This window comes from Leopardus geoffroyi, chromosome E3 (assembly GCF_018350155.1).
Source record: "Leopardus geoffroyi isolate Oge1 chromosome E3, O.geoffroyi_Oge1_pat1.0, whole genome shotgun sequence".
NCBI lineage: Eukaryota > Metazoa > Chordata > Mammalia > Carnivora > Felidae > Leopardus > Leopardus geoffroyi.
Genome location: NC_059340.1, coordinates 37,880,553 through 37,907,065, shown reverse-complemented (window position 1 = coordinate 37,907,065; position 26,513 = coordinate 37,880,553). Strand labels below are relative to the sequence as shown.

The 26,513-nt window shown below is 50.2% G+C and overlaps 2 protein-coding genes and 1 non-coding gene across 8 annotated transcripts in view; all 3 read right to left on the bottom strand.

The window, feature by feature from the left end:
* Nucleotides 1-238: 238 nt before the first annotated feature.
* ROGDI (rogdi atypical leucine zipper) lies at nt 239-6,941 on the bottom strand. The gene is made up of 11 exons (XM_045460845.1): nt 6,589-6,941; nt 6,441-6,512; nt 5,289-5,377; nt 5,043-5,097; nt 4,265-4,345; nt 3,331-3,426; nt 1,978-2,076; nt 1,509-1,622; nt 1,365-1,414; nt 1,123-1,249; nt 239-804 (listed from the first exon to the last, which is right to left on the bottom strand). The coding sequence occupies exons 1-11, from the start codon at nt 6,631-6,633 to the stop codon at nt 763-765; spliced, it is 870 nt and encodes a 289-aa protein (XP_045316801.1). The 5' UTR covers nt 6,634-6,941; the 3' UTR covers nt 239-762.
* A 311-nt stretch (nt 6,942-7,252) lies between these two features.
* GLYR1 (glyoxylate reductase 1 homolog) overlaps nt 7,253-26,513 on the bottom strand; it is a 34,175-nt gene continuing 14,914 nt past the window's right edge. For 2 of the 6 annotated variants that reach the window (XM_045460839.1, XM_045460843.1), the window contains 11 exons: nt 24,651-24,737; nt 23,676-23,732; nt 22,871-22,921; nt 22,705-22,778; nt 20,104-20,203; nt 16,041-16,151; nt 15,301-15,402; nt 14,513-14,675; nt 14,016-14,195; nt 13,576-13,700; nt 7,253-9,439 (listed from right to left, as the gene is read on the bottom strand). In XM_045460839.1, coding sequence (XP_045316795.1) covers nt 9,365-9,439; nt 13,576-13,700; nt 14,016-14,195; nt 14,513-14,675; nt 15,301-15,402; nt 16,041-16,151; nt 20,104-20,203; nt 22,705-22,778; nt 22,871-22,921; nt 23,676-23,732; nt 24,651-24,737 — 1,125 coding nt within the window. In that variant the 3' untranslated portion in view covers nt 7,253-9,364. The remainder of the gene's footprint in view (nt 9,440-13,575; nt 13,701-14,015; nt 14,196-14,512; nt 14,676-15,300; nt 15,403-16,040; nt 16,152-20,103; nt 20,204-22,704; nt 22,779-22,870; nt 22,922-23,675; nt 23,733-24,650; nt 24,738-26,513) is intronic. The other 4 variants (XM_045460841.1, XM_045460844.1, XM_045460840.1 and 1 more) reach the window with 3 other exon arrangements.
* Nucleotides 21,157-21,263, bottom strand: LOC123589840. The gene has a single exon (XR_006708487.1). It is a non-coding gene; the product is annotated as a U6 spliceosomal RNA (small nuclear RNA).

Here is a 26,513-nt window from a genome sequence, read left to right as displayed (position 1 = left end):
CACCAGACCCTGAATCACCAGCAACTGCCCATGGGAGGGGAAGCTGGGGCCCAACTCAGGGGCCGGAACCCCCAGGCAGAACCCTTGTTCCCATCCCACTCAGCCCCGTGGCAGCCCGGAGGACCCCCTCAAAGGTGGTGTGGGGAGGCCAAGGGCTCAGTCACTGGGTACCCCACTCAGGTCCTAAGTATCAGGGATCCCCAGCCTGGTCCTCACTCAGACAGACAGACGCTCCAGGTAAAGTGGGGTGATCTTTATTTCCTAGAGGCCTTGTCAGGGATGCTGAGCAAACGCATTCTAGGACACCATAGCTCACGGTGGGTGGCTTCTGTCTGCTCTCCTAACTCACAGCTTAGGGTCGCCACCCACTCCTCACCCTCCACGGAGGGGGTGTGCATGGCTACCCTTCACCATCCAAGGTCAGCTCAGAAAGCAGAAAAAGGAGGCGGAAGGAGAGCCCTGGGGTTGGCCCCACCCAGAGTCCAAAGGTTTCTGCCTGCAGGGAGGGAGGGTTTGGAATGTGGGCCACATCTCTGCTCCGCCTTCCTGACCACCCCCCTCCGCAAAATGAAAAGCAAGCCTTCGTCCCTTCTTTTCAGTGATTCCAGTGTTCATTTCCATCTGTGCAAATATGATGGGCAGGATGGGGTAAAGACGAAAATAAATAGCCCATGCTGCCCGGCTCTGGCCAACACTCCGAGAGGGGATAGCTGAGAGGGACAAGGGCCATTTCCCAGGTGGACAGACTCTTGGGGGTTCTGTTCAGAAAGGCCTGTAGCTCCAGTAGCTGGAGAACACGGAGATCTGGAGAGGGAGAGAGGTGGGGGGACATGGTACATGCTGGTGCTAGGGAGCCTCCCTTGCTGTACCCTGTGACCCGGGTGAGATTTCAAGGTCATCCAAGGGCAATTTGTTAGGGAGAGGGTACTGTTGCTCGGCAACGTCGTGGCCCATCTGCTGGGTGTGCGTGGAGGGTACGATGGAGATTTGGGGGTGTTTTGGAGGTATGACCAGAGCCCTTGGGATCCCCCAAGATGAAAAGGCTTAGCAGCCTGCCACCTGGCTGGCCCAATGTGTCTGAGAGGGAGGCCCACCCCGACCCCACAGTCCCCCGTGGCCCACCTTATCCTTGAGCTGCTGGCAGAGCTGCAGGGAGACCGTGAAGAAGACCAGGGCATCGTTGAGCCATGGGATCACACACTCCACCTTGTGCACATGGCTCACCTCCAGACGCTGGGAGCCCCACTCGCTGTGGGGAGAGGGGAGGGTCTCCCCTGGGTGGGGGGTGCTGACCAGCCTGGCCCCCCAGGCCCCAAGGTGCAAAGGGCTGGGGAGGGCAGGGTGCTCCCCGGCAGCATACTTACAACATGGCCCCAGGGCTGTGGAGCACGGCGCCTCCAGCTGGGCGGAAGTTCTAGGAAAGAAGGGGACCAGACCTGGTCAGGCCCTGGAGTCTGGTCAGGCCCTGGAGGCTGCCAGGCACGTGGTGGCGGGTGGGGTTCCCTCACCTTGGTGGAGTTGGGCTGCAGGGCGTGCAGCTGGTACACGGTGAGGCAGAGCTTGTTGAGGTTGATGTACACATTGACTAGTAGGTCAGAGGGCAGGGCAGGGGCGAACATCCGCTGAGGACGAGCACCGGGCAAGCAGGTCGGATGAGGGTCGCGCAGGCGCAGGCCTCCCAGAACCACCTGGGCAACCCCATTCCCCAACCCAGGCACTGGGGCTTCTAGACTTTTCCGAGGTGTCCTGGGTGGCTTTCTGCACCAGGCTTGAGAAGCACTGATGCAGACTAGGAGCATTTGGGGGACGCAGGGTGGAAACAAAGGACCTTGTCCCAGAAAACTGCATAGACAGAGGACTCGGACAGCAGTTCGGGGTTTCCAGGGCCCCTTCACACCCGTGTCCCTCCCAGGGGCAAGCTGGGCTCCTCAGTGGGGATTCCCTCTCCTGGAGCAGGGGCTGGACTAAGGTACTGACCGTGAGGCCACTGGCAGCGATCTCAGGCAGAGTAAGGGTAGCCGGGGTGGTGAGCCGGTTGCGGGCTCTGGTCAGCTGCAGCATCACAGCGTCCATCAGCTGTGGGCAGGGGGCTGGTCAGAGCTGCTTCGAGGGCAGCCCCTGCTCTCCCACATCAGAGCGTGACAAAGTCATGGAAGCTCCCAGCTCCTGCCCTGGGTGCTCACGGTCTCAAGGCCTGAATCCCTGCTGTGTGGGGCTTGTTAAAGGTGCAGGTACTGGGGTTCCGGCTGAGGGTGGGGGTAGGACGTCTGCAGGGGTGACCACCTATCCAGCAGGTTCTACTGCATGGGATCCTGGGTGCTGGTCCAGTGGGGAATGGAACATGGGAGATCCTGAGGGTCAGTCTCAGGGGCATGAGGGCTTTGTGGATGGGGGTACAGGCAATGAAGGAGCTTAGAAGAAGGGGCCTGAATCCAGCTTGGGTGCAAGGAGCCAGGGACGGTGATGGCACGGCTAGGTTCAGGTCTTAGCCTGGGGTACCAGCCCCATTTTCACAGTTGAGGAAAGAGAAGCTCCCAAGTGCTAAGGTCACATGGCTAGTGAACAGTGGAACCATCTGGAACTCATCCTTTTCCTTTGCCATGACTAAAACTCTTGCTTGGACTCCTCAGAGCCCCAACTTCCACTGCTTCCAGATATTGCCATGGGCATGGGGGTGACCTTGCTTCCAGGAAAGGCAAATCTGGGTGGAGGCATGGGGACTACACCCCCTGTCCCCAGGGTGGTCACAGTTCTGGGAGGGACCTCAGGCCATCAGTTGTAAGTTTTCATATGAGGACTCAGAGGTCCAAAGAAGGAAAGTGAATCACCTGAAGACACATAGCAAATCAGGGACAGAGTTTAAGCATGAGTTTGGGGCATATGAGCGCAGCTGGTCCCTGCAAACCATGTGGATTCCCTTTGCTAATTATAAGTGTTCCTCTAGTGCTAGTCATGTGACTACTAGCATCTACTAGTAGTAGCTGAGCACTTCCTGAGCATTTGCTAGAGGCTACTTTACCTGCATCATCACAACTGGTCGTCACTGCAGTGAGTCCTCCCTCTATAGGTGAGGCTATTGAGGCATAGAATGACTAAGAAAGTAACCTGAGGTTGCACAGCTTACAGCGGAGGCCCTGGAATCAGGATCTCAGTCTGAGTCTGGAACCTGGGATATGAATCATTTGACTGTAGCTGGATGGACATGTGTGCATTGAGAGGTGATGGGTGGGCCGTCAGCTGCGCCCGAGGATGTGGGGGCAGAATTCTCCAGGGGCCTGGTCAGGGCCAGGGGTAGGGAACCTAGTTCTCCTGTCCCTTCTGGCTGCTCACCTTGAGGACCTCTGCTCCCGTCCTGAACTGGTAGCTTTCATCCCGGTTGGCAAGGAGGTAAATGGCTTGGCTTACATGGTTCCTGGCATCCTGGATCTGAAAACAGTGCCCATCGAGAGGTCAGTGGGCTGGGCCTCAAGAGGAAGAGATGCCAACTTCATCTCTCGGTGGGCAGTTCCTGCCCCAGTCATCACGATGAGGGGCCATTCTCCTTGGAGTGGTGGGGTGGGAACCACCTGCCTGCCCTCTCCCCACCAGCTCCCAGCTCCGTGTCCTCTGAATGCCAGGTCCTGGCTGGGTGTTGGGCACATGGCGAGACTGTGGCCGGCCTGCTGTCACATAGCTCACTTTCTAAAGGAGGGCAGGTGATCGCAGAGTAAAGGCCTAAGATAAAAAGACTGACTTGCACAAGGAAAGAGGGTGACTCTGCAGGATGGGGGAGGGGGAGCCTCTTTTGATGGATGGAGGTCAAGGGAGGCCCCAGGGAAGTGATTCTTGAGGATCACCCAAATGACAAGAAAAGCAGAGAGCCGAGCATGGGCAAAGGCCCTGAGGTGGAGACCAGCTGGTGTCCAGTGAGAGGGGAAGGGGCTTGGATCAACCAATCACACAGGAGCTTGTAGGGAACATGGACTCTGTCTCCAGGAGCCATCAGAAGCCCCCTGGAGGCTCTGGGAAGGGGAGTTCCTGGCTCCAGAGGACCCCAGTGGTTCCTGCTGGGGCCCAGGGGCCTACAGACAGGTTTTCCACCTCCTTCAAGGCTAGGCTCTGGAGCCCCAGGCACTGCCTGCCCCAGCTCTGCTACTAGGAAACACCCTTCCAGGCTTGCTCCGGCTTCAAATCCCCATGGCCAGCCTGGAACCCTCAGTGCCTCTCAGGCCTGCCCCTGCCTGCCCTTGTGGCCTGAGCCCCAGTAGGGGAAGGGCCCGACTACCTGCTGCAGCTTCCACTGCTTGTCTTCTCGGAAGGCGAAGTGCAGCAGCTGGTTGTTCCGGGGTATCTTCAGGTTCACATCCTGACAGGCAAGAGTGGAGATAAGCAGAAGGATGACACCCTCCTGCTTTTGGCCACCCTGAGCCCTTGAGCAGGGGGCCAGAAATGGGGTGTGTGGGGTGGTTCGGGCCCTTGTCATTCCACAGGGCAGAAGGTCTCCCAGCACTGTGGCCATTTGGAGTGTGAACAAGGAGGTCAGGAAACAGGAACTCGGGCCCAAGAGGAACCACAAAGAAATGAAAGGGAAAACAGAAAGGGGAAGGTGGCCTCAGCCAGGAGGAGCTGTGACTGTGGGCAAAAGGGAACACAGGTACAGGCCAATGGACTGAGCACCCACCCACTACTGGAGGAGAGGCACCTTCCCCCACATCTTGGTGCCTGGCACCAACGGAGCTCAGATGCTGGCCGGTTTCACTTTGAATTGGGGCCAGCTTAATCCCGCTGCTGCCCACGCTTCACTGGGCCCAGACTCAGGGCTGGGCCGTGTGCAAACATCTCCCTTTGGCACCTCACACAGAAGCCACATGCCAATTCCATGAGAAGGCTGCTGGGGGGTGGGGGGAGTATTTTACAAGGGAGAAAACTGAGGCCCAGAGAGGTCAAGGATCCTGCCCAGGGTCACACAGCCAACTGGTGGCAGAGCCAGCAGGAGGCTCCCATACTCTTTCCTGCTGGATCCTCCAGCAACAGAGAAAGGGGAGAGGGGCTGGGGGACTCACCGCCTGGCTCAGCGCGTCCCCTTGCAGAGTCAGCACGCCTTTCACCTGGTCTGTGCTGCAACACGTGGGGGTCAGAGCAGTGCCTGTGGCTGCCCTCTCCCACCACCTGGCCCTCCCGGCAGCTTGCCCCTGGCTGTCCCAGGATGGCCCGCTGGGCCTTGGCTATGCAGCCTCTCCTGGAGGGATCCCAGGTGTCACCCTCACAAGCAGCTTCATCGCCCTCATTTCTGCTCAGCCCCTGCTCACCTACAGCTGCCAAGGATGAAGTTCTCCTGCTTGGCAGGACCCTCCGTGCCGGTGCCAGAGCAGGGCAGAGTGAAGCGGAGAGAGGCCTCCTGGAAGGGCAGAGGGGATTAGGGTAAAGTTCATCCAATCCAGTTCAACGGTCTTTCCAGAAGCCCCATTTCCTAGGTTGGCCAGGGGAGGGTCAAGTGGGTTGGTCTCACCGGAGCACCTTATCCAAGCCTCCAGGGCACCTTCCCATTTCTCAGGCCTTTCCGCCCTCACCTGGGTTTCAGGTCCTACCAGAGTGGATGGATAGCTGTTCCTTCCACATTCCCCAGAAATCTGCCTCAAGCCCAACTCCAGGATATAGAACAGAGAGATGGCCTCCTGGCTTGGTTAAGATGCTTGGGTTGGAGGGTATTATGCTAAGTGAAATTAGTCAGAGAAAGACAAATATCATATGACTTCACTCATATGAGGACTTTAAGAGACAAAACAGATGAAGATAAGGGAAGGAAAACAAAACTAATATAAAAACAGGGAGGGGGACAAAGCATAAGAGACTCATAAATATGTAGAATAAACAGAGGGTTACTGGAGGGGTTGTGGGAGGGGGGATGGGCTAAATGGGTAAGGGGCATTAAGGAATCTACTCCTGAAATTATTGTTGCGCTATATGCTAACTTGGATGTAAATTAAAAAAAAAAAAAAAAAGGGGGGGGGGAAAGACGCTTGGGTGTGGGGACAGAGTCAGAAAATGTTAGTAGTCATGACAACTCGCAATTTCTGCCCTACCAAGCAATGTCTGGACATTTCTGTGAGTTGACTTATTTCACAATAGCCCTGCGAGGCTGGTACTGCAATCTTTTTGCGAAAGGGAGCCCCCCAGATGTTGAGTATGATGCTGGAGACCTTGAGATAACAGCTTCAATGGAAGCCTTCCTTGACCCCGACTCCCTGCCCGGGAGCTCATTCCACGCCCAACGCACTGCGCTCACACAGCTGCCTGTGATTAAGTGGACAATCATGTGTTGGTACCCCGACTGGACTCCCAGTCCTCCGAGGCAGGGCCTGGTCTGCACACCGCGCATCGCGCCCACAACAGGCGCTCGGGAGGCAGGGGCATCGGCCCGGGAAAGAGCCGCTGCTGGGCCGGCCCGCCAGGCGCCTTACCTTGAGGATGTCTTGCAGCTGCCTGAGGACGGCGTGCACCTCGTCGTGCAGCAGCCAGCGGAACTCCTCCTCCTGCGGGCACAGGCCGACTGTCAGCCTCCCGGGCCCACCGCCCCCGGCTCCACCCTGCCCTGGCCGCGCGCCTCACCAACACCGCTCGCTCCGCCGCCGTCGCTGCCATCGCGGTCGCCATCGCCGCCGCTCGCCGCCCAGCGACCGTCAGGCACCCGCCGTCAGCTCGAGGCTCGTTGCACCGGCCGTCAGTGCGCTAGCAGCACCCGGGCCCACCCCCGCTGCCGATTGGCGGCACGCGCGTCCGCCCCGCCCCCGGGCCGCCTCTCCCGCCGCCGACCGGCCGAGCCGCGCTCCGAATCGAGGCTGGCGGCTGCGCGAACCCGCCTGCTCCGGCTCTCCCAGGCTGCCGCTGGCACCCACCGCGAGCGCTCTGCGCTCGGGCGCCGTGTCCACCGCCGCTCTGCCGCTGGAGCTCTTCGGCCGCTTGTCCCGCCCCTCCCCGGCCCTGATAGGGCGCCCTGCTCCGCTTGCGCACATTGATTGGCCAGAGGGATGGTTTGCTCTCGCCGCGCCCGGCGATTGGCCGGCGTGGCAGCCTGTTCCTGCTCGGCCTCGCCCTCCTCCCGCGGAGTTCGCGAGTTCCGTTGGTCCAGGAGGAACCAGCCGATGACCAGGCAGTCCCGGCGCAGTCCCGGCGCGAGGGCTGCGGGGCCGTTCTTGCGCTCCCGGCCCTCCTCCCTCCACCACACAGCGCTCTGGGTCTGGGCACAGGCCACTGCCGAGGTAATCAGTCACAGTTGTGTTACCAAGAAACGTTTTATTTTGCTTGCAGTAGCTTTTTTTTGTTAATTGCACAAAATCATGTTTTGTTTTTGCCATTTAAACATCACACAATCCTATTCTGAAAGACAAATGCTCATTAAAAACAAAGCAAAAATAAAAATTCACAACCTTAATTACCTAGAAGATTTGTCATTTAAAGTAGGTTTAAAGGGGGAAAAAAAAGGGATGGTGGAAGAGGGGCTTTCTTACAAGCTTTTTCACAAGTGTCACATTTTCTTCTAAAAGGGAAGGATTTCAAAACAAAGGTGAAATAGCTTAAACAGAAATAGTCATAAAAAGAAACTTTACAGAATTGTCAACAATATTAAGACAACATTGACTAACCAGTTTCATTACAGCATCTTCCCCCACCCCCACCCTCCCACCCCCAACCCCGAGTGTCCAGCTAGGACTAGAACAGGCTTTGTGTTCAGACAGAAAAGAATTCCAAATCCCAGTGAAATTATGCCAAAAACCCGCAGGCATCTTCCCTGCCCTCCCCCCCTATGTCTTCTGAGATCCCCTAGCCTGGGTTTTATCAGTGGAAAAGGGCCAAATTTGTGAGGGGGAGGGGCCCACACCAGTGTGGTCTCCTCATTATATATATTCACTAGAAATGCTGACCTGCAAACTGTAACTTTGGAAAATTCAACCCATATAGAGGGAGAGAACATGGACATCCTTTGGGTGACTTCTCCTTGTTTTTACACCACATCGTAAGTCCCTCTGGTCCCCTATCCAAGGAGAAATGTTAGGGTCTCAAAGATGTCTTAGATCTACCTCTTCGGGTCAGTTAGTTCAGGTTGGGTCAGGTTCAGTTCTCTTCCCTCCCAAAAGACCCTGGGGCCCTGGAAGCATTGAAGGCTATGCTTCCGGCTGAAGTGAAGACACTCGATCCTGTTTCAAGAGCTGAGCCTAAGAAATGGCCATCGTTGGTCAGGCTGGGTTTGGGCCAAAGAAGGGACAGAAACACTGTCTCCATGGGAAGAGGAGGAGGAAGGGAGAATGAAAAGGTAGGCAGGTGGGGAACATGTGCAGGAGCAGGTTGGAGAGGATGGGACTGCTGTGAGGGGACCCGGTCAGAGTGGCTCCAGGTGGAGTCTGCAGCATAACGGAAACAGGAAGGAACCCCACTCTCCTCCCTCTTTGCTCCTCCCTGGTGGCCCTCAGGATCCCCTTCCCAAGGGCTGGAATGCAAATCCAAATACTAAGAGCCTGGTGAGGAGTGAGCTCCCCCTACACCAAAGTGAGGAAGTCTGATCCCAGCCCAGGGCTCTGCAGTGATGGTGACTTCTGGGACAGGTGCTCAAGAGCGGCGAGGAGAGCAGGCTTCTGTGAGGCTCACCTAACGTGCTGGCGATTTGCTGCTCTCCCTGGAGAGCCAGAGCCCTGTGTTCGTTCAACTTTGCCAATCTCTTTTCAGTTCACAAAGGCATTTACGGAGAGTTGGTTGCACATTGGTAGCTTAAATATGACAATCCTCATCAGCTGGTCACCTGAGGTTGGAGGGCCCATGGGGACCCTCTGTTTGGAGTCGGTGCTGGCTCATCTTGACCCAGAGCCTCTCTCTCACATGGGGGATCCAGTGGGGGGACGTGGACGTAACCACAGCCTCTTTGCTCTGAGGGACGGCAGCAGTGGGAAGGCTTCCAGTTCTCACTGCTGATTCTAGTTCCTCTATTGGAAAGGGTCTGAGATAAGACAAGCTCAGGAGGAAAAAAAAGCCAGGCAGCAGTTTCTGGGCAGCTTCTATCCTGGGGCGAGAGCCAGTGTGTGGTGTGTAGGGTGTGTGTGTGTGTGTGTGTGTGTGTGTGTGTGTGTGTGTGAACACACAGCCACCTAGTCCGGGGCCAGTGCCCAGCTCAAGAGCTTTCCCAAAGGCCAATCCTGCTGACACCCCTCCCCTCCCCAGGACCTCCAGGGGAGGGGTGACGCTGTGTGCTGTGCTGATGGCAAGTCTCAAAGTCTGTAGAAAAGGAGATGGAGACAGGTGGACTGGTCCAGAGCTAAGTCCCAGGACCCCAACCCCATGTGAGGAGGAGGGGCCAGAGGGAAGACTTGGGGGGCAGGGATGGGGTATCGAGGGCTTAGTGTATATAGGCTCGGTACACGGCAGACATGTCGTTGTCAGACTGGTCCAGTGCCTTGGCTCTTTTGTACACCTGGAAAAAAAAAGGAGATAGGCTCATACTCTGTCCACAGAGCTGACTTAAAAAACACAATCTGCTTCCTGGAGGCGGTTCTAGATGTGGTCAGGCAGGCAGGCGGCAGGCGGCAGGCAGCCTTTGGAGTCCAGGCTATCTAGGTACAACTCCTGGCCAACCCCCACACTGATTTTTTTTTTTTTTTTAAATAAAGAAATGTTTATTTTTGAGAGACAGTGTAAGCAGGGGAGGGGCAGAGAGAGGGGGACAGAGGATCTGAAGAGTGCTCTGTGTGGACAGCAAGAGAGCCCGATGCGGGGCTAGAGTTCACGAGCCGTGAGATCAGGACCTGCGCTAAAGCTGGGCGCTTAAACGACTGAGCCACCCAGGCCCCCCACTGATCTTGAGCCAGGTGCCTCAGTGTTTCTTTGCCGTCACCACTACTACTTGATGTCATGGAGAAGGTGACAAGGTTATCATGAGGTTTAAAGGGACTGAGGAGGTAAAGTGCTTAGAGCATTGTTAGCAATTATAATCACGTCCATTCCTACCTCCAGGGTCTTCCTGTGTTATGCTCTGGGCCGCTATCCTCATCCTTCCCTCTGTGTGGGATGCTTTTACCTTAGCACAACTGGCCCCTTCCCAGTCAGCTCCGAGGCCTCTCCCGAGCAGCCAATCTAAGACAGCGGCCGCACCGCTTCACTCACTCTGCTGTATTTTACTCATACTTCTGACCTTTACAGACTCTTGTTCAAATACTTATCTGCCTGTCTTGTGCCTCTTTCCATTAAAATGTAAGCGCCACAAGGGAAGGAACGGGCTGCTCCTGAACACGTCCCCAGAACCTAGAATAGTGCCTGGCAATCAACAGCCACTCCAGAGACACTAGGTGAATATTATGAACGAGTGTGAAGAGAATTAAAAAGCCATTCGACAAAGGCAGTATGGCATCCAGGCACACTGAGGAAATGCAGTTGAACACAAGGTTCCCCCATACAAGCTGCATTTCTGTCTTTTTTCAAACACAGTCCAGCTGAAGCCACTATAGTTGAGTGTCCATTACAGCTCAGGTGTAGCTGTCAACTCAACACGAAGGCTCCATAAGACCTTTTCAGATACAAGAAAACCAATCATTGCCAGCAGACCTGCACTACAGGGAATGCTAAAGCAAGTTCTTCCAGCTGAAAGGAAACAATCCCAGAGAGAAATTCAATTCTTTAGAAAAGAATGAAGAGCCCTGGAAATGGTAAATAAGAGAAATATACAATTATTTTCTCTCTTCGTTAAAATAAAATACATAAGACTACTTAAAACATTCCAACGTTGACCGTATGTTTAAAACAAAGGCAGATGTAACCCAGAGGACATCTGTACCCTAAAGCAGGGGTTCTCAACCAGGGATTATTTTGCCCCCACTGGACATTTGGCAACATCTACAGACATTGTGTCAACTGAGGGGGTGTTGCTGGCCTCTAGTGGGTATAGGACAGGGATGCTGCTAAACATCCTGTAAGCACAGGATGGCTCCCACAGCAAAATGTCATCGTGCCCAGGTTGAGAAACCCTGCCTTAAAGGAGGAGGTGGAGGGGGAGGTAAATGGAAGTGTATCTATGTTTTATGTGAAGAGGTACAAGATTAACTCTAAGTAGACTGTGAAGTTTAAGGATATTGCATATTCTTGCATACTGATATCCCTAGAGCAAAGATAAAACAGAAACAATGCGTCATTAAGAAGACAGTACGTAAAATGGAATTCTAAAAAATATTCAAATAATCCAAAAGGCAGTAAAATAGGAAGGACAGTCAAAAGCCAGAAGAGACAAGCAGCAATCAAATGATAAAACGGTAGCTCCAAATCTGACCATACCTTAACAGACTTTAAGAAAAGGACTAAATGTTACTGGCCTAGTTAACCTTAAGATCCTGAACAGTAAGCACCAGTGAGGAGCCTAAATTCACACCATCCAAATGGCCAGATAGCACCACGTTCCATTGAGAAATTAACTAAAATATTTGTTTTCAAGCCAACAAATCCTGTAGACTCAGGGCAGAGGCAAGTCAGAAATCACCTCACAGAGAAACTTGCCAACACAAACCACACATAGAACCCTTCAGAACTGACTTCAGTTAAAGACAAGCTTGTTGACAAAAAAAATTATACAAAATACAAAAATAAGTCCGCTGCTAAGAGAGAATCCAAGGTAAAACAAACATGAGTAACCTGAAATTGTACTGCAACCTGAAAAAGTGAAGTAAGTACTCTGGCATGTTCAGGCAGACAAGGAAGGGACAGAAAACACAGAATTCAGGGACAGAAGATTACAGATTATGAAAAGGTAGGTCTGAAAAGAGCAGAACCGTGTTTCTTTTTTCCTTTTTTTTTAATGTTTATTTATTTTTGACAGAGAGAGAGAATGAGAGAAAGAGGGAGAAACAGAGCATGAGCGGGGGAGGGGCAGAGAGACAGGGAGACACAGAATCCAAAGCAGGCTCCAGGCTCCGAGCTGTCAGCACAGAGCCTGACACGGGGCTTGAACTCACAGACCGTGAGATCATGACCTGAACTGAAGTCGGACGCTCAACCGACTGAGCCACCCAGGCGCCCCAGAACCGTGTTTCTTTACTTCTTCGCTGGAACACGCCACTGGAGACTTCTATTTAACTTGAGTGATGCATATCCTTTTTTTAGCACTTGGAAGATACAGCTTCTAAAATAAATGAATTTATGTGTTTTACACAAAATGTAGAGTTTTGTTTTTTGTTTTTTTAAATGTTTGTTTATTTTTGAGAGAGCACATGTGCTTGGGGAAAGGGCAGAGAGAGAGGGAGACAGAGGATCCGGAGCAGGATCTGAGCTGTCAGCAGAGAGACCAACGTGGGGCTTGAACTCACAAAGTGGGAGATCATGACCTGAGCCAAGTCAGATGCTTAACCAACTGAACTACCTGGCGCCCTACAAATGTAGTTTTTATTGTAACTCTACAGTAAAGAAATAGTGCTCAGCTTTTTTAAGGCTACACTTCTAAACAACTTTTCAAAAAGTGCATGTGTAGGTGCTTAATAAAGTTGTCATTCAAAAAAAGGTAAATGACCAAACACCCCAATTAATAGGCAGAATCTTTCAGAATGGGTAAAAATCCAAGCTCCAATGACAGGCTGTATACAAAAGATACAGTATAAAAACACAAACTGAAAGCAAATGAATGGCAAAAAATATACAATGGGGCACCTGGGTTGCTCTGTTTGGTTAAGCGTTTGACTCTTGATTTCAGCTCAGGTCATATTTAATGATTCGTGAGTTTAAGGCTCACATTGGGCTCTGCGCTGACAGAGTGGAGCCTGCTTGGGATTCTCTGTCTCCCTCTCTCTCTGCCCCTCCCCTGGCTCACACTCTCTCTCTCTCTCTCTCTCTCTCTCAAAAATAAATAAATATTAAAACAAATATAAAAACAATAGCACCTATAGTAAAACTGGGCAATAGGCTTCAAGACAAAGACCGGAAAGCGACATTTTATAAAAACAGAAGGGCAAACTCATAAGGAAGATGTGGCCATCATAAATGCTAAGAGTTTCAAAATTACAGGAGTTTCAAAGATAATAGACAAAATCAAAGGGAAAAACAGACAATCCCACAATCACAGTTAGAGATTTTAAGATCTTTCAGCAACTGAAAGAACCAGAGAAAAAGGCCAGTAAATGTGATCCGAAAAAAACTACCAACCTCAACCTAACTGGTATCTGCAGGACATAGTCCTCTTAAGTGCACACAGCACACCCAAAGACAGACCATCTGCTGGGCCACAAAACAAGTCTGATTAAATTTAAAGAAACAAAAATCATACAGGATGTGTTTTTTAACCACAACAGAGACATGTTAGTAATCAATCATCATTAGATATGTAGGACAACTCCAATTATATGATACACTTTTGAATAATCCACAGGTCGAAGAAATCACATGGGAAGTAGGCATGGCTAAGAAGGAAGTGTACAGTTTTACACGCTCCTGTCTAGAAACAATGACCTGAGATTCCACCCCAAGAGATGAGACACAAAGCAAAATAAAGATGGGCAGGGGGTGGGGTGGGGTGGGTAGCGAATAGTAAAGACAAAAGGAAGATGGCCAGGGTTGTGTTTCGCCTCTGGCAGGTACCTCATTGGCTGCAGCTGCCATAGGAGTAGGATGGTTGACCGCATCACCCAGGGCAATGGCTAAGCGGAGATCCTTCTGGATGTACTTCAGGTAGAAATCAGGCTTAAAGTTTCCTTGCAGGATATCTGAGGAAGGAAAGCCACTTATCAGGCAAATTGAATAAACTCTAACTAAGAAACTATCCGTAGTACTGTCAGGCCTCAACACCTGGCATTTCTTCCCTCTTGGACACTGAAGAGACAAGGTCCCAGCCAGTACCCCCAAATCCCACCTTCCAGGTCTCTGGACCCCCTCTGACCAAGGGCATGGAATGAATGAAGAGAGTGCGTCTTTCACACCCAATGAGCCCTTGAAGAAGAGACTCCTCTGTGAGAGCTGCCTGACTCAGTTTCTCAGCTCCTATCAGAACTAAAATGCAAGAGAGGCCAAAGGCAACTCACTTTGGCACTTCTGGTCCAGGAAGATGCTGGCCAACTGTCCCTGATTGAGGATGTCCAAGAGTGTCTGCTGGGACTGGCCTGTCACTTGGGCCAGGGTCAAGCCCTCAGCGATGGTGGCCATGAAGCTTCCCTGGACCATGTTCACGATCAGCATCATCTTGGCTGCGTTGCCAACCTCACCTGGCCAGGGTAGAGAATGACGGTCACTTCTCAAGAATCTGAGGGCAGGGACTTTCTGCCCACCCTCATCCCTGCTCGGACCCACCTCTACACCCAGGGGAGGCCCCATTCACCTGCCCCTGACAGAACTGGCTCTGACCCTTCGGGCTCCTCCTCCTTCCAGGCACTGACTGTGCAAGTCAAAGGAAACCTTCCCACGGGGGCCCCAGGCAGAGAGGCCGTGCGGGAGTGACGCTGTCATCAGTGCAGTCTAGAGGGGATGTGGCCCACCCAGCCTCCGGGCCTGTAGTGGCCCGACGGGTGGGCAGGCATGTTACCTAGAAAGAAGGAGGTCTTCCCCATTGCCTGGAAGCAGCTGCTGCAGTCCTCATACAAGCCCCTGTCTCCTGCTGCTAAGATCACCAACATCCCGTCATTAGACAGCTGCTGATTCCCTGAGACCGGGGCTTCCAGAAAGCGGCCCCCCCTGGACACAATCACCTGGAAAGGAAAGTCATAGCTTCTGAAGGCCTTGCGCCTCACTGGGGTTTCAAGTGGGAACACCTGGCCCTCCACACCGAGGCCCTAGACAGATGCCTGAATCATACGTAGCATGCAGCTAAGCTGAGGTCTCCCCACCTGCTCCCATTTACTTGCAATTTCTTACAAAGACCAAACATGACCATGCTCATGGCTTGGCCGACCATACTTCCTCCAGACACTTCCCTTCTCTGACTTCAGCCACCCTCAGGGCACAGAGGGGCCAGAAGTCACCACTTGGCCCAGCAGCTTAGTGGAAAGAATACTGCTAGGATCAAATGTGGATAGCTGCTTAAACCAAAAAGGCCCTGCCAGCTGCCTGGAATGCTTCTCACTGTGGGGCTCACAGCTCTGGGACCTAATGCCCATCCCAGCTGGGCAACACCTCTCCTCTCATGGCTATTCAGACTAGCTGTGGCTTTGAAAGTAAAGAGCGACGACAACCTAGTCCCAAGGCTACAGGCCTTTCTTTCTCTCCCTGCTTTTGTCTTTAGAGTAACCAAGTTGCCCACTCAGGAGCGATCAGTTAGAGTCTTGGGCTCTAACCACAAGGATGTTGGAAGGCCACCACAAACGAGGCTGCTACCTGGGCCAGCTCAGTGACTGTGTCAGCATCCACTGTTGACATGTCCACATAGCACTTCCCAGGGCGGATCCCTTGCAGTACACCACTGGGGCCCAGCACCAGCTGTGGAGACACAAGGGAGAAGCAATAGCCCAGGCTCTTGGCCAGATGCCCAGGAGCCCCTTAGACCTCAGGTTAGAATTCTGTTGCTTTTTTGGCTCACTTACTGATTAGGAACTGAATATTAAGGCTGAAAAGGGGGAAAGCAAGTGAAATAAGCGCAGGAATGAAAAATACCTCTAGTACGTTCCTAACAATCTTGTAAAAGGGTTTATGTGCTCCTTTTTATTAAAAACCTCCCATTTAAATGATCACCTCAGTATTTTCTTGGGTTTCATTGGATTTACCCGGATTAAACTAGTCACCAGTTTAACAAGATGACTACTGTACTTGAAATGTGAAAACACACAAACAGAGCCACAGCTAAACAGAGGATCTGGGCACATGGACGCAATACGAATACACAGGGCTCGTCAGCACAGATCTCAGGGACCCTCGTTTTTATTCTTTGCTCTGAATCAAAGGAAGTCTGTATTCAATTTACAAAAATATTTTTCACAATGGGGGATGGCCCCAGATGGGAAATTCAACTCCCCCACATGCTGTAGACACTCACTCATGGGCAGGGGAGATGGGGTGGGGAGAGGGAGGCCAGACAGTTTTCCTGGCCACAACATGATGGGAGAAGAGGGGATCCTTACGTCCTTGGCTGCCTTGGGATCTGACACGCAGGCGAAGGTGATGTCACAAGTTGAAACGACTTCAGCGGGGGTTCTTCCTAGGCGGGCCCCCTCCTGGATGAACAAATCACACTGCAAAAGTCACAGATCCTAATGTGAGCTACAGGCAGTGCACAACCAATACAACAACCAGGCCAGAGACACCCTGCCCAGTCCTCCTGGCTGGCCTCTCAAGGCAGGAGGCTGAGGCTAGGAGCTGGGGACACCAGAGTGGTGGTCCAGCTTTTTGAAGGAAGTAGATTGGGCCCCTTAAGGACCGTCTCATATTTTTGCATAACTGGTGCCTAGAACGAAGTTCTACTTCATAGCAGGCACAAAACAAGTGTCTGCTAAAGGTTTCCTGTTTGAAGAACAGGATGTAAATAGCACCTGTCCGCAACCCTCTGTGGCTGTCCTGGCTGCGGCAAAACCTGCCTAGTGTCCTGGGCTACCCACAGGTAGCAGGTCTGCTACCCACAGGTAGCAGACCTGGGGAAGCAGGTCTGGCGCTGGGAGGCTGCCATTCCTTACCGAGATGTTCCTGGGTGTCTAAAAGCTTTAACTTTTCTTCCTTGAGAATTAAAATTACCCACCTCATAACAAAACATTATCAATATTTCAGTTTTTTCCTTTTCCAAAATCATTTAAAGTAATTAGAAATACGTGAACCTATTTTGTAACCAACTTTTAATATCGTGTGTGATTTACATTTATCCACATTACAGTCTTTCTTAATTATTGTTTATAATGGATGGCTGCAGAATATCCCATTGAGACACACCTGAATTTACCTAATGGCTCTCCCGAAGTTCAATATCAAACCTGCTTTTAATTATAAATGACTCCAGGGGCGCCTGTGTGGCTCAATTGATCAAGCATCCGATTTTTGATTTCAGCTCAGGTCATGATTTCACCATCGTGAGACTGAGCCCCGGATTGGGCTCAGTGGGAAGTATGGAGTCTGCCTGGGATTCTCTTTCCCTCTCTCCCCTGGTCGTTCTCTTTCAAAATAAACAAACTTAAAAAAAAAAAAAAGTGACTCCAACTAATACCTTTATGTACAATTCTTTTCCTTTATGTTTTGAATCTAGGTCCCCGAAAGTAGAATAAACAGGTTCCAAATGATGTTCAAGTTCTTAATAAATGTAGACAAATGGCTTTCCAGTGGAGCCATGTTAATTTATAATGATCACTGGCAAGGTATCAAATTACCAGCACTGAGTACATCATTTAAAAACAACAAACAAGCATCCGTAAATACATAAAAACTCTGCCCTACTTGATGATTTAACCAGCCAAACCCAGTAACTTTTTGTTTGATATGTATTTTGATTATTCTTGATTATTGAACCTTTTACATATTTTTTAATTTCATAAAAAATTTTTTAAGTAGGCTCCGTGCCCAATGTGGGGCTTGAACTCATGAAGATGAGATCAAGAGTCACAGACTCCACCAACTGAGCCAGGCAGGTGCTCCAATTACTGAACCTTTTAAATTTAATATCTTCGTTCATTGTTTCTTTTGTAAGCTATTGTGTGTGTTGAGTTATCATATTTGCTATAAGCACGTTTGGTTGATGTACACTTTAGTCTATTTTCAATTTATTTTAGTACGTGGTAGGAGGTGAGAGTAGCATTTCCCCAAACTTGCAATCAGTTGTCCTGAACAGAACTTACTGACTGACCTTTCTCCTATCTCACTGATTCCTACAGAGCCACCTCTATCAGTTGCAGCCCCAGCTGTCCAGCCTACCTGATGGGTGTGCTTCTTTACCACGGTACACAACAACTCAGCCTTTTAGTATATCGCTTTATGTTTTAAACTATGCTTGAGAGAGATCTCATTACTTTGTTTTCTGAAAATATGTTTTCCATTAGCTATTCCAGAAGAACCAGAGAGTAATTTTTTTTTTTTTTTTTTTTGCCAAGATAGTTTAAAACAATTCTACAGGGATGGTCAAAAATTAGATGGCTTTCTAAAAATGTTTGTTTATTTATTTGAGAGACAGAGACTGCCATGTGAGCTGGGGAGGGGAAGGGAGAGAAGGAGAGAGAGAATCCCAAGTAGGCTCTGCGCTATCAGTGCAGAGCCCAATGTGGGGCTCAAACTCACAAACCATGAGATCATGACCTGAGCCAAGAGAGCCAGACGCTTCACCGACTCAGTCACCCCAAAGAATTAGACAAGTTTTTAAATTTTTTTTTTTTTCAACGTTTATTTATTTTTGGGACAGAGAGAGACAGAGCATGAACGGGGGAGGGGCAGAGAGAGAGGGAGACACAGAATCGGAAACAGGCTCCAGGCTCCGAGCCATCAGCCCAGAGCCTGACGCGGGGCTCGAACTCACGGACCGCGAGATCGTGACCTGGCTGAAGTCGGACGCTTAACCGACTGCGCCACCCAGGCGCCCCTAGACAAGTTTTTAAAGATGACATTTACTACTTAACTTGTGCCAAGCATGGTGCTGAGTACTTTACATCATCTCATTTAATCTTTTGCACAGATGAGAACTCTGAGACTTAGGGAGATAAACAGCGTTGCTAAAAAAGGTGAGCAGGATGGCTGTAACTTGGATTTAGGTCTGTCTGATTCCACACCAGATTCCTAACTGCTATGCTCTAGTGCTTTCCCATAAATTAATCTGGAAAGAATGGCCATGTTTACATAACATTTAGGTTTTCCAATCAAGATACAGGATGACAAGAGGCACTTCTATCAAAGGGGAAGGCACTCATAAGGAAAACCCTGACTCTCCCAACTTCTGCAACTGTGCATCTACATTTCCTGGTTACCCTTGCCTCGAATCACAACAAATACTGCCGATGGGACCTGATCACCCTCCTGACTTGGGTCCCCACAGCCCCTACCCAATGCCCAGCAGCTGAAGCCCAAATCCTTCAGTAAGGCTTTCAGGGCCTTCAGTGCCCTTTCCCCCACAGACCCTTTGACTCTCCAACCAGTTCCTTTTATCCTTGAAAAGGCATTTGTTTCATTAGAGTGATTTTTTTTTTTTTTTTACCTTGCCAAGAACATTTCTGTTAATTCTAATCCATTAGGCCTGCCACCTCCTTCAGCAACCACCCTCCTACCACAGCTGCACCTAGCTGCACATGGGGTGCTCATCCAGTCACTTTGTAAACACATGTTCAGCCACACAGGTTCCCAACGGGCTGGTCCTTCCTCAGTCTCTTCCTGTGTTCCTGGTGAGTACAGGGCTTTAGTTTCTTGTACTCAGACTACTGTTCTTCACCTTTTCTTGGATAAGAACTTGATGGGAGAAGCCATGGCTTCTCTCCAGTGCAGAGGTGCACATTCAGACCTGGAGTTCCATTTCAGGGCATGCACAGACCCTTGAAGTGGTGGACCACCACCCTAGGTTAAGAACTTCTAAACCTGTCCTGCCTACTTTGGTTGCCGTTAGCCATGGGGGACTATTACATTTAAGTGGTGTAAAATTAAAATTTCAATTCTTAAGTCGTACTAGCCATTGATTCAAGTGCTGAAGAGCCACATGTGAATAGTGGGTGTCACATTGGACAAATCCTGGACATCTCCATCACTGCAGAATGCTCTACGGCAAGGTGCTGTTAATACAATCCCAACGACAGAATACAGTGCAGCCATGCAAAAGGAAGAAATAAATCCATCTCCACACACTCGGTATCAATGAATTACTAACACACTCACATGTATTTGCACGTGCATGAACAAAAGGATACAAACACCTGATGTGAGCTACCTCAGCTAATGGCAAGGAAGGGAGAATTTCACTTCTTTTTATAGGCCTGTATGTTTTTAAGTGTTTACTTTTTATAAACAGCATCCTAAGCTTACATCCTTTTATAAATAACATCCTAAGCTTCTGTACCTCCATCTTTACTTGCCTGAACTATAGAGCTTGGCTCTATACTTGGCTACTCTACATATGCAAAATGCTGAGCGGAGACAATAGGAAGATTCCTATCCTCAGTTACTAGTTACTCCAACTCCAAGGGTCAAGGGTTTGTCCCACCCCGTCTGACAAGCACCACCACGAATGCTTACTTTCTCTGCAGTCCGGTTCCAGACGGTTACTGTGTGACCCATTTTTAGCAAGTTGGAGACGATGCCACTTCCCATGAGGCCAAGGCCCAAAAATCCTATCCTGAAAAAGAGAGACACTGATCGGTTCAGGGTGGAGTGGGACCGTGGTCACCAGAAACCACTCAGCGGCTGGCAGCACCACAGCAGAGCAGGAAGCAGTGTGTGTATGTTGTGCCTTTTCTTACCCTGCCATTGTTTAAAAGTGTCCCTCAATTGAAATGGGCTTTTCTAGACCTTTGCCTGCCACAGAAAGAGGTGTGCCTCTCATATGGTTTAGGGCAAGTCTCCCAAATTGTTTCCTTACTGCTGTGATAGATGGTCTGAGCTTTGAATTCCGTTAGAGCAAGAAAGCAGGCTTCTGTCTTCGGCTCTTGCAACAGCTTCCCGATCGACCCCTCTAAATGCCTGGCTTTCAGATGCCACTTTAAAGCACATCAGCAAACTTCTTCAACTGTACGAATCAGGATCAGTCTTCATCTCCCTGTCCAGCTCTACTTCTGACACTACACTTGTGTTCTTCCCGCTACCAGCAGAGACGGGTCTTGACCCTCTTCAAAGCTTCCTTTAGAGCCAATCTTTTCCAGAGCACGAATTCTTCCTATGCCTGCCTTCTCCTGACCCCGTCACGGCTTTCCACTGGCCCGTCCACAGTTCTCCACCACACCCTTCTAACTGTAGGCCCATTCTCATCTTTGGGGACTAAAGTCCAGGTGGACAGCATGCCTGTTCACTTTCATGTCCGGTAGCCTGCTCCTTTGTGCAACCCCCGAGAACTCGGGGGCTGTTGGCTACTACTGCCATTTCTACTGCTTTTACAGGTGATTTTATCTTGCCCCAAGGTCTCTTTCTGGTTCTTGTACTTCACTCCTTGTATGTGATATGGCTAACCAATGCCACTTTCTTCACTTATTATTCCTTGGTGTGCTGGTTTTTGGCTTGGGTTTCTCTCCAGAGCTTCTCCACCTCACTTGACCCGAGTTACCCTTTTATTTATTTTTTTTAATTTTATTTTTTTAAAAATATGGAAGCTTCACGGATTTGCCTGTCATCCTTGCGCAAGGGCCGTGCTACCCTTCTCTGTATCGTTCCAACGCTAGTCCACGTGCTGCTGCAGTGAGAACCCTATTAGCCTTTTAGTATTCTCGGTCTCCTGGGGTCACATCCACAGCCACCTCTGCAAACTGGCTCTTGTACTGAAAGGGTCCCCTCATCCTTGCTGGGATGCAGATTCTCACATGCTCCCCCAGCCTGAATCCAATGATGAAAACAGAATCTACCATCTTCCTCACCGAATGGCACCCTCACCCACTAAGCTTCAGCCAAAGCTCAAAACCAGGAGATCTTTTGTCATTCACAGTTGTCTGAGTAGTGCCAGTTTCCCCTAGGATTCTAAACCATGGCAGACTAATTCTCTTTCCTTTTCTTGGCATTTGAGGACACCCAGCAGACCACATAGCTGCTTCACCTTGTAGCTGGCTTATCTTCGTGTCAAAAAAGGGTCTGGCTGACAGGGCAACGAAGGCGTTAGGTGGAAGCACTGGACTCTGTCCTCAGCCCTGTCCTTGTCTTTTCGTAAAAAAACCAACACAGTCCTCCTGAAATCAGTGGGTGATACCCACCTCCCCTTTCATTAGCACATAACATGCCTGTGTCTTCTCCACTCCACCCACCCAGGGACGTTCACCCAAAATAAACAGTAGGATCAAGCATGTTGTCAGCATGAAAACTCATAAATGAAGTAAAAGATGTACTGTTTTTGTCTGAGAAAGAACCGCATGGGAGATACAGACGGCAGCTTCAGACCGGGCCATCTTGCTCAAGGGAGTGGTCCGTCTTAGCACTTTCATCACCATGACCACAAACACCGTCAGAGTAAGGGCAGGGGTGTGTGTGGGCACAAGCTAAGCTTTGGGGACCACAGTCAAGGCTCTCGTACCTGCCCAGGCAAGGGAGAGAGGTGCTGACAGGTGCACGAGAAGGACCAGGTGGCGACGGCAGGGAGAGCTGGGAAAGGCAGGACGATGGGCTTTACTCCAAACATCTTCACCTCTCACCCCCCACTTGCCTCCACCACAGCCAATTTCTGGGTTTTCATCACTGTTCTGCTGAGCCAGTGGTTCTCAAAGTGTGGCCTCTTGACTGGCAGCAGCAACCTACCCAGAAAGGCGTCCAAGACACAAATTCTTGGGCTCTACTCCAGACATAGTGACTGAGAAACCCAGGGGCGAGGGGCCCTAGCAACTGGCGCTTTACACGCAGCCTTCCAGGTGATTCTGAGGCACAAGAAAGTCTGAGAACCACCAAACTGAGTGTTCTTCCTACTCGAAGAGCCACCAGTGAGCTATGAAGCCAACCCCATTGTATATTTATAGGACCAGGGTCTACCGCAGGTAAAATTACCCTCAGGCAAAACAATGTCATTAAAAGTTACGACCTTCCCCCTCTTTCCACTCAGTCCCAGCAAAGGCTGGGATACAACCCTTAAAGAGCCCCCTTAAAGAGTCATCCCCAAATCCCTAGCAGAACTAGAATCACAAGAAGTGTTTTCATCAAAGGTCTTACTTTTTGTCTGTGGGTGTGATGCTGCCATTCACGGCTGTGCTGTCTGCTGCCTGGATAGAGGTGGACCCAGTTTCCTAGGGAAAGGAAGCACAAATCATCAGGTCAGTCTGCCCACGGCAAGGGCCCCAGTGGAAGAAAAAAATAGGGTAATATGGAACCTACGTACCTCTTCACATATTTTCAACTTCTTTGTGATTGCTTGGTAACAGACAGCTGGCTAATAAACGAGGGAAAAAAAACATTTATTAAACCGAATGCTTAACTGGTCTTTGTTATAAATTGCTTAAGAAGTTTGGCCTAAAACGTGGCATTAACACTGAAAACTTATTTGCTGTTCAACTTTATTGATTTCCAAGTAACACATTAGAAAGTGAACACACATTACCTCATTCAATTATCTACACAACTCTGCAAGGTGCTTTTGCTGCTGATGACATTAAGGATCAGATGTATTAAGTCATGTGGCCAGAATTACAAAGCTAGCCAGTGTAACTAGGCTTGGAACCCACATCTGTCCAACTCCAAAGCCGTAGCCTATCAGGTCCCATCAAGACTCAGCCTAACTCATGGCCTTGCAGATACTCTGGGAAGCTTTCCCTCCACAACCCCATGGTCCAGAGAGATGGTCTCCCCAGTTAAACCTGAGAATGTGCCCACCCAACAGTGTGGGCTACCTGACGGGTGCTGACAGCTCATGAGGTCTGGCTTCTGCCCTAGACTCTGAAGGTAACCACAAATGTCTCAACCACACAGCTGCTGAGTCTTAAATGCTTTTTTTTACTTTTTGATTTACTTTTAATTTTAATAACACCTAATTCATGAGTGAGTCTCTATGTGACTTTTTAACTCGTTGCTCTGGGCAGTGGTACAGGCAGAGCCTGACTTTTCAGATTAGTAGGGAGCCGTGGAGCCACATTGTCCCCTCAGGCCAGCCCCTGACCAAGGATCAAGAATGTCAAAGGTCAACTCACCTTCTCAGTTTGGCTGAGCAGGAAATGATGGAAATGAGGGTCTGCATCTTTCACAGGCTAAAACCAGAAAATCATGAAATAAAACAAGTTATTTCCCACCAGAGATCACCTTGCATTGTTAACTGCCTGGTAACTTGACTCTTCTCTGGCTGAAACCCCTTCGGGAACTGGTCTCGACTATACGATGGCCTGGAAGCACTTTCCCACTGTTGGTTAAAGCCTTTTTACAAAGGACCCCTGTTTCAGCTAGAGGGAAACTGACTACAAGTGGAAAAGGAGAGACAATTCTGTCAGGATGGTATACAAATTATTCCAGTAACACTGTAGGAAAATATTTGAGAGGCACAATGCTATTTTTAAAATGGCATTCACCAGTCCCTTTGGATAACCCAGCAGACAGGGCCAAATCAATTCTCAGGACTCTTCCAATTTTAGGGTTTCAGCCTACTTGTGTCTGGTGCCAGCCCCTCGAGCGTCTCGTCTCACGGAGGATCAATATAAACAGAAACACAGTGGCAGTGAGTGCAGGCCTTTCAAGGGCTTTTTCACAATTAGGCTCAACAGGAGATGAGGGCATCCTTTCCAAGGATGAAACAATGTGCAGCTACTGAATAGCAGAGTTGCAGTGAAAGATTGTCTATAAAGCATCAAGTAAAAAAAAATTTGTGGGCCAATCTCACATTTGTTAAAACCAACCCTATTTCCAACAATAAAAACCCCATGTGGGTCTGTAATTCTATAAATGATGGCTGAGTTGGGGGGGTGTACTAAAGGGTCTGGAAGAAGTTGCATCAAACCTGACAGTGAGCACCCCCGAGGGTGGAGACTTGCAATTTCCCCATCATACACCTCGGAACTGTCTGGCCATTTAAAAAAGGGGGAAAGGACAAGTGCCTCACACAGGTCAGGAAACTAGCTTGGAGGCCAGGCTTATCTTGGCCTGTGGGCGGGGGGGTGGGGTGGGGGGGGTGTTACCTCGCTCACAGTTGGCTGCCATTTAAATGCGGCCATCGGTCCAGCCATCACCCCCTTCACGGTACTAGACTCAGGGATGGTGAGATCCTACAGAGGGAAAGGTAGATGGTCAAGACACTGTGGCAACCTCAGTAGATGTCTTCCTGCCCCAAATTGGGAAGCACTTCTTCACTGCTCTCCTTCCTTTAGTCACATGCCACCTTAAACTAAACCCCTACCCAGCTCCATGGTCTCAGCGTCAGTCCCCAGGCACGGTTCTGACTGTCCATTGCAGGGAACCAGGCAAGTTCCCATTGACAGGGAGTGAGCCTTTCTTCTCTGTTGATATAACAAAATATCTTCTTGTGCCCAAGTTTCACGAGGATAGATATCACTGGAAAACTCAACTATGGTGTGCAGTGTTATCAGCAAGTCACAGGGAAGATTTCCTTATGGCCAGTAATGAACATTCAGAAAACAGTACCAGCTTTAGAAGGAATCCACTGCATCTCGAAAAGACTGAGAAAACCACATGGTGCTCATGAGGAAATGTGCCCAACGTTTTAGCTACTAAATGACAAAGCCAGACTTCAAACCCAGGGCAAATGGGGGCCAAGAGTTCCACTCCTTCCCCAGGCTGATGCAAAGGCAGGACCCAGTGGAATGGGGTGCGCCCCCTCAACCAACAGTCTGGCCCACACTCCTCCTGGGCAGAGGTGCTGCTTCAGCTTCACACCTGCTGTGCTCTCATCCTTTCCACCACTGAGTTTACCTCACACTCACTTTCCACATGTGTGATCTTCCGGCCACAGTGGCCCCCTGACATTTCTACTTGGTATCTAATGGGATTCTTGGCCTGCTGAACTCTGGATCTCCTGCCCAAGCAGCTCCTTACAATGTCTTTGCAATCTTAGAAAAGCAGCTCCGTTCTATCAGGCTGAGATCTTTGTACTCCTTCTTGATCCTGCCTCCTCTTTCCTCTTATCTCTTGGCAACGATTATGGCTTTACAATTGGGGATCTGCAACCCCTCCTTACTGCCCCACTGCTTACACCCACGCTCAGGCCGCCATCACCTGTCACTTGGACAGCAGCAAAATGGATCTCTCTGCTGCTGGTCTGAAACCCTGCAGTGTGGACTGTACACAGCAGCCAGAATGAAGCATGTCACTCCTCTGCCGAAAACTGACATCTGGTCTCACACAGTCAGGCTAAAAGCTTTATTACCATGGGGCGCTACAAGTTTTACAACCCCACTCCACACCAATCCCTGACCTCGTGTCCTATTATTTTCTACCCCCTCACCACTTTCCAACTCACTGGCACCTCCTTGGCCTGCTACCCATTCTCAAAACACACCAAGCATATGCCTGCCCCGGTACCTTTGCACTACTGGGAATGCCCTTCCAACAGTTATGTGCTTGGCTCACATGCTCACTTTAGATTTCTGCTGAAGTGTCACCTTATCGGGATGCTTTCCCTGACCTCTCTGTCTTCCCCCATTAGAACATGATGCTGATGTGATTATGAGCAAATTCTATGAAAGCAAGACCTTTTCCAATTTTGTTTACCTTGTACCCCTCGCTGGGAGCCATGTCTGGCAGAGAGAAGATGTTCACTGTGGAAGAAGTGAACAAGAGAGAGGCCTTGTCTAACTATCATGCTGCTTTATCTCTAGACACCTGGCCTGTGGTGGAGCTGCACAACATCTGCTGAATGAAGAGCTCTGGGGAAAAAAAAGGCCTAGTGCAATACTGTCCAAAGAAAGTGCCGCCGTGATGGACACGTTCCACGTCTGTCCCCTGTGGGTAGGGGCAACACAGCTCCAGTGACCTGCCTCAGGCCCCAGAAGGACGGTGAGGTGGAGCGCACTGACTCTCTACCT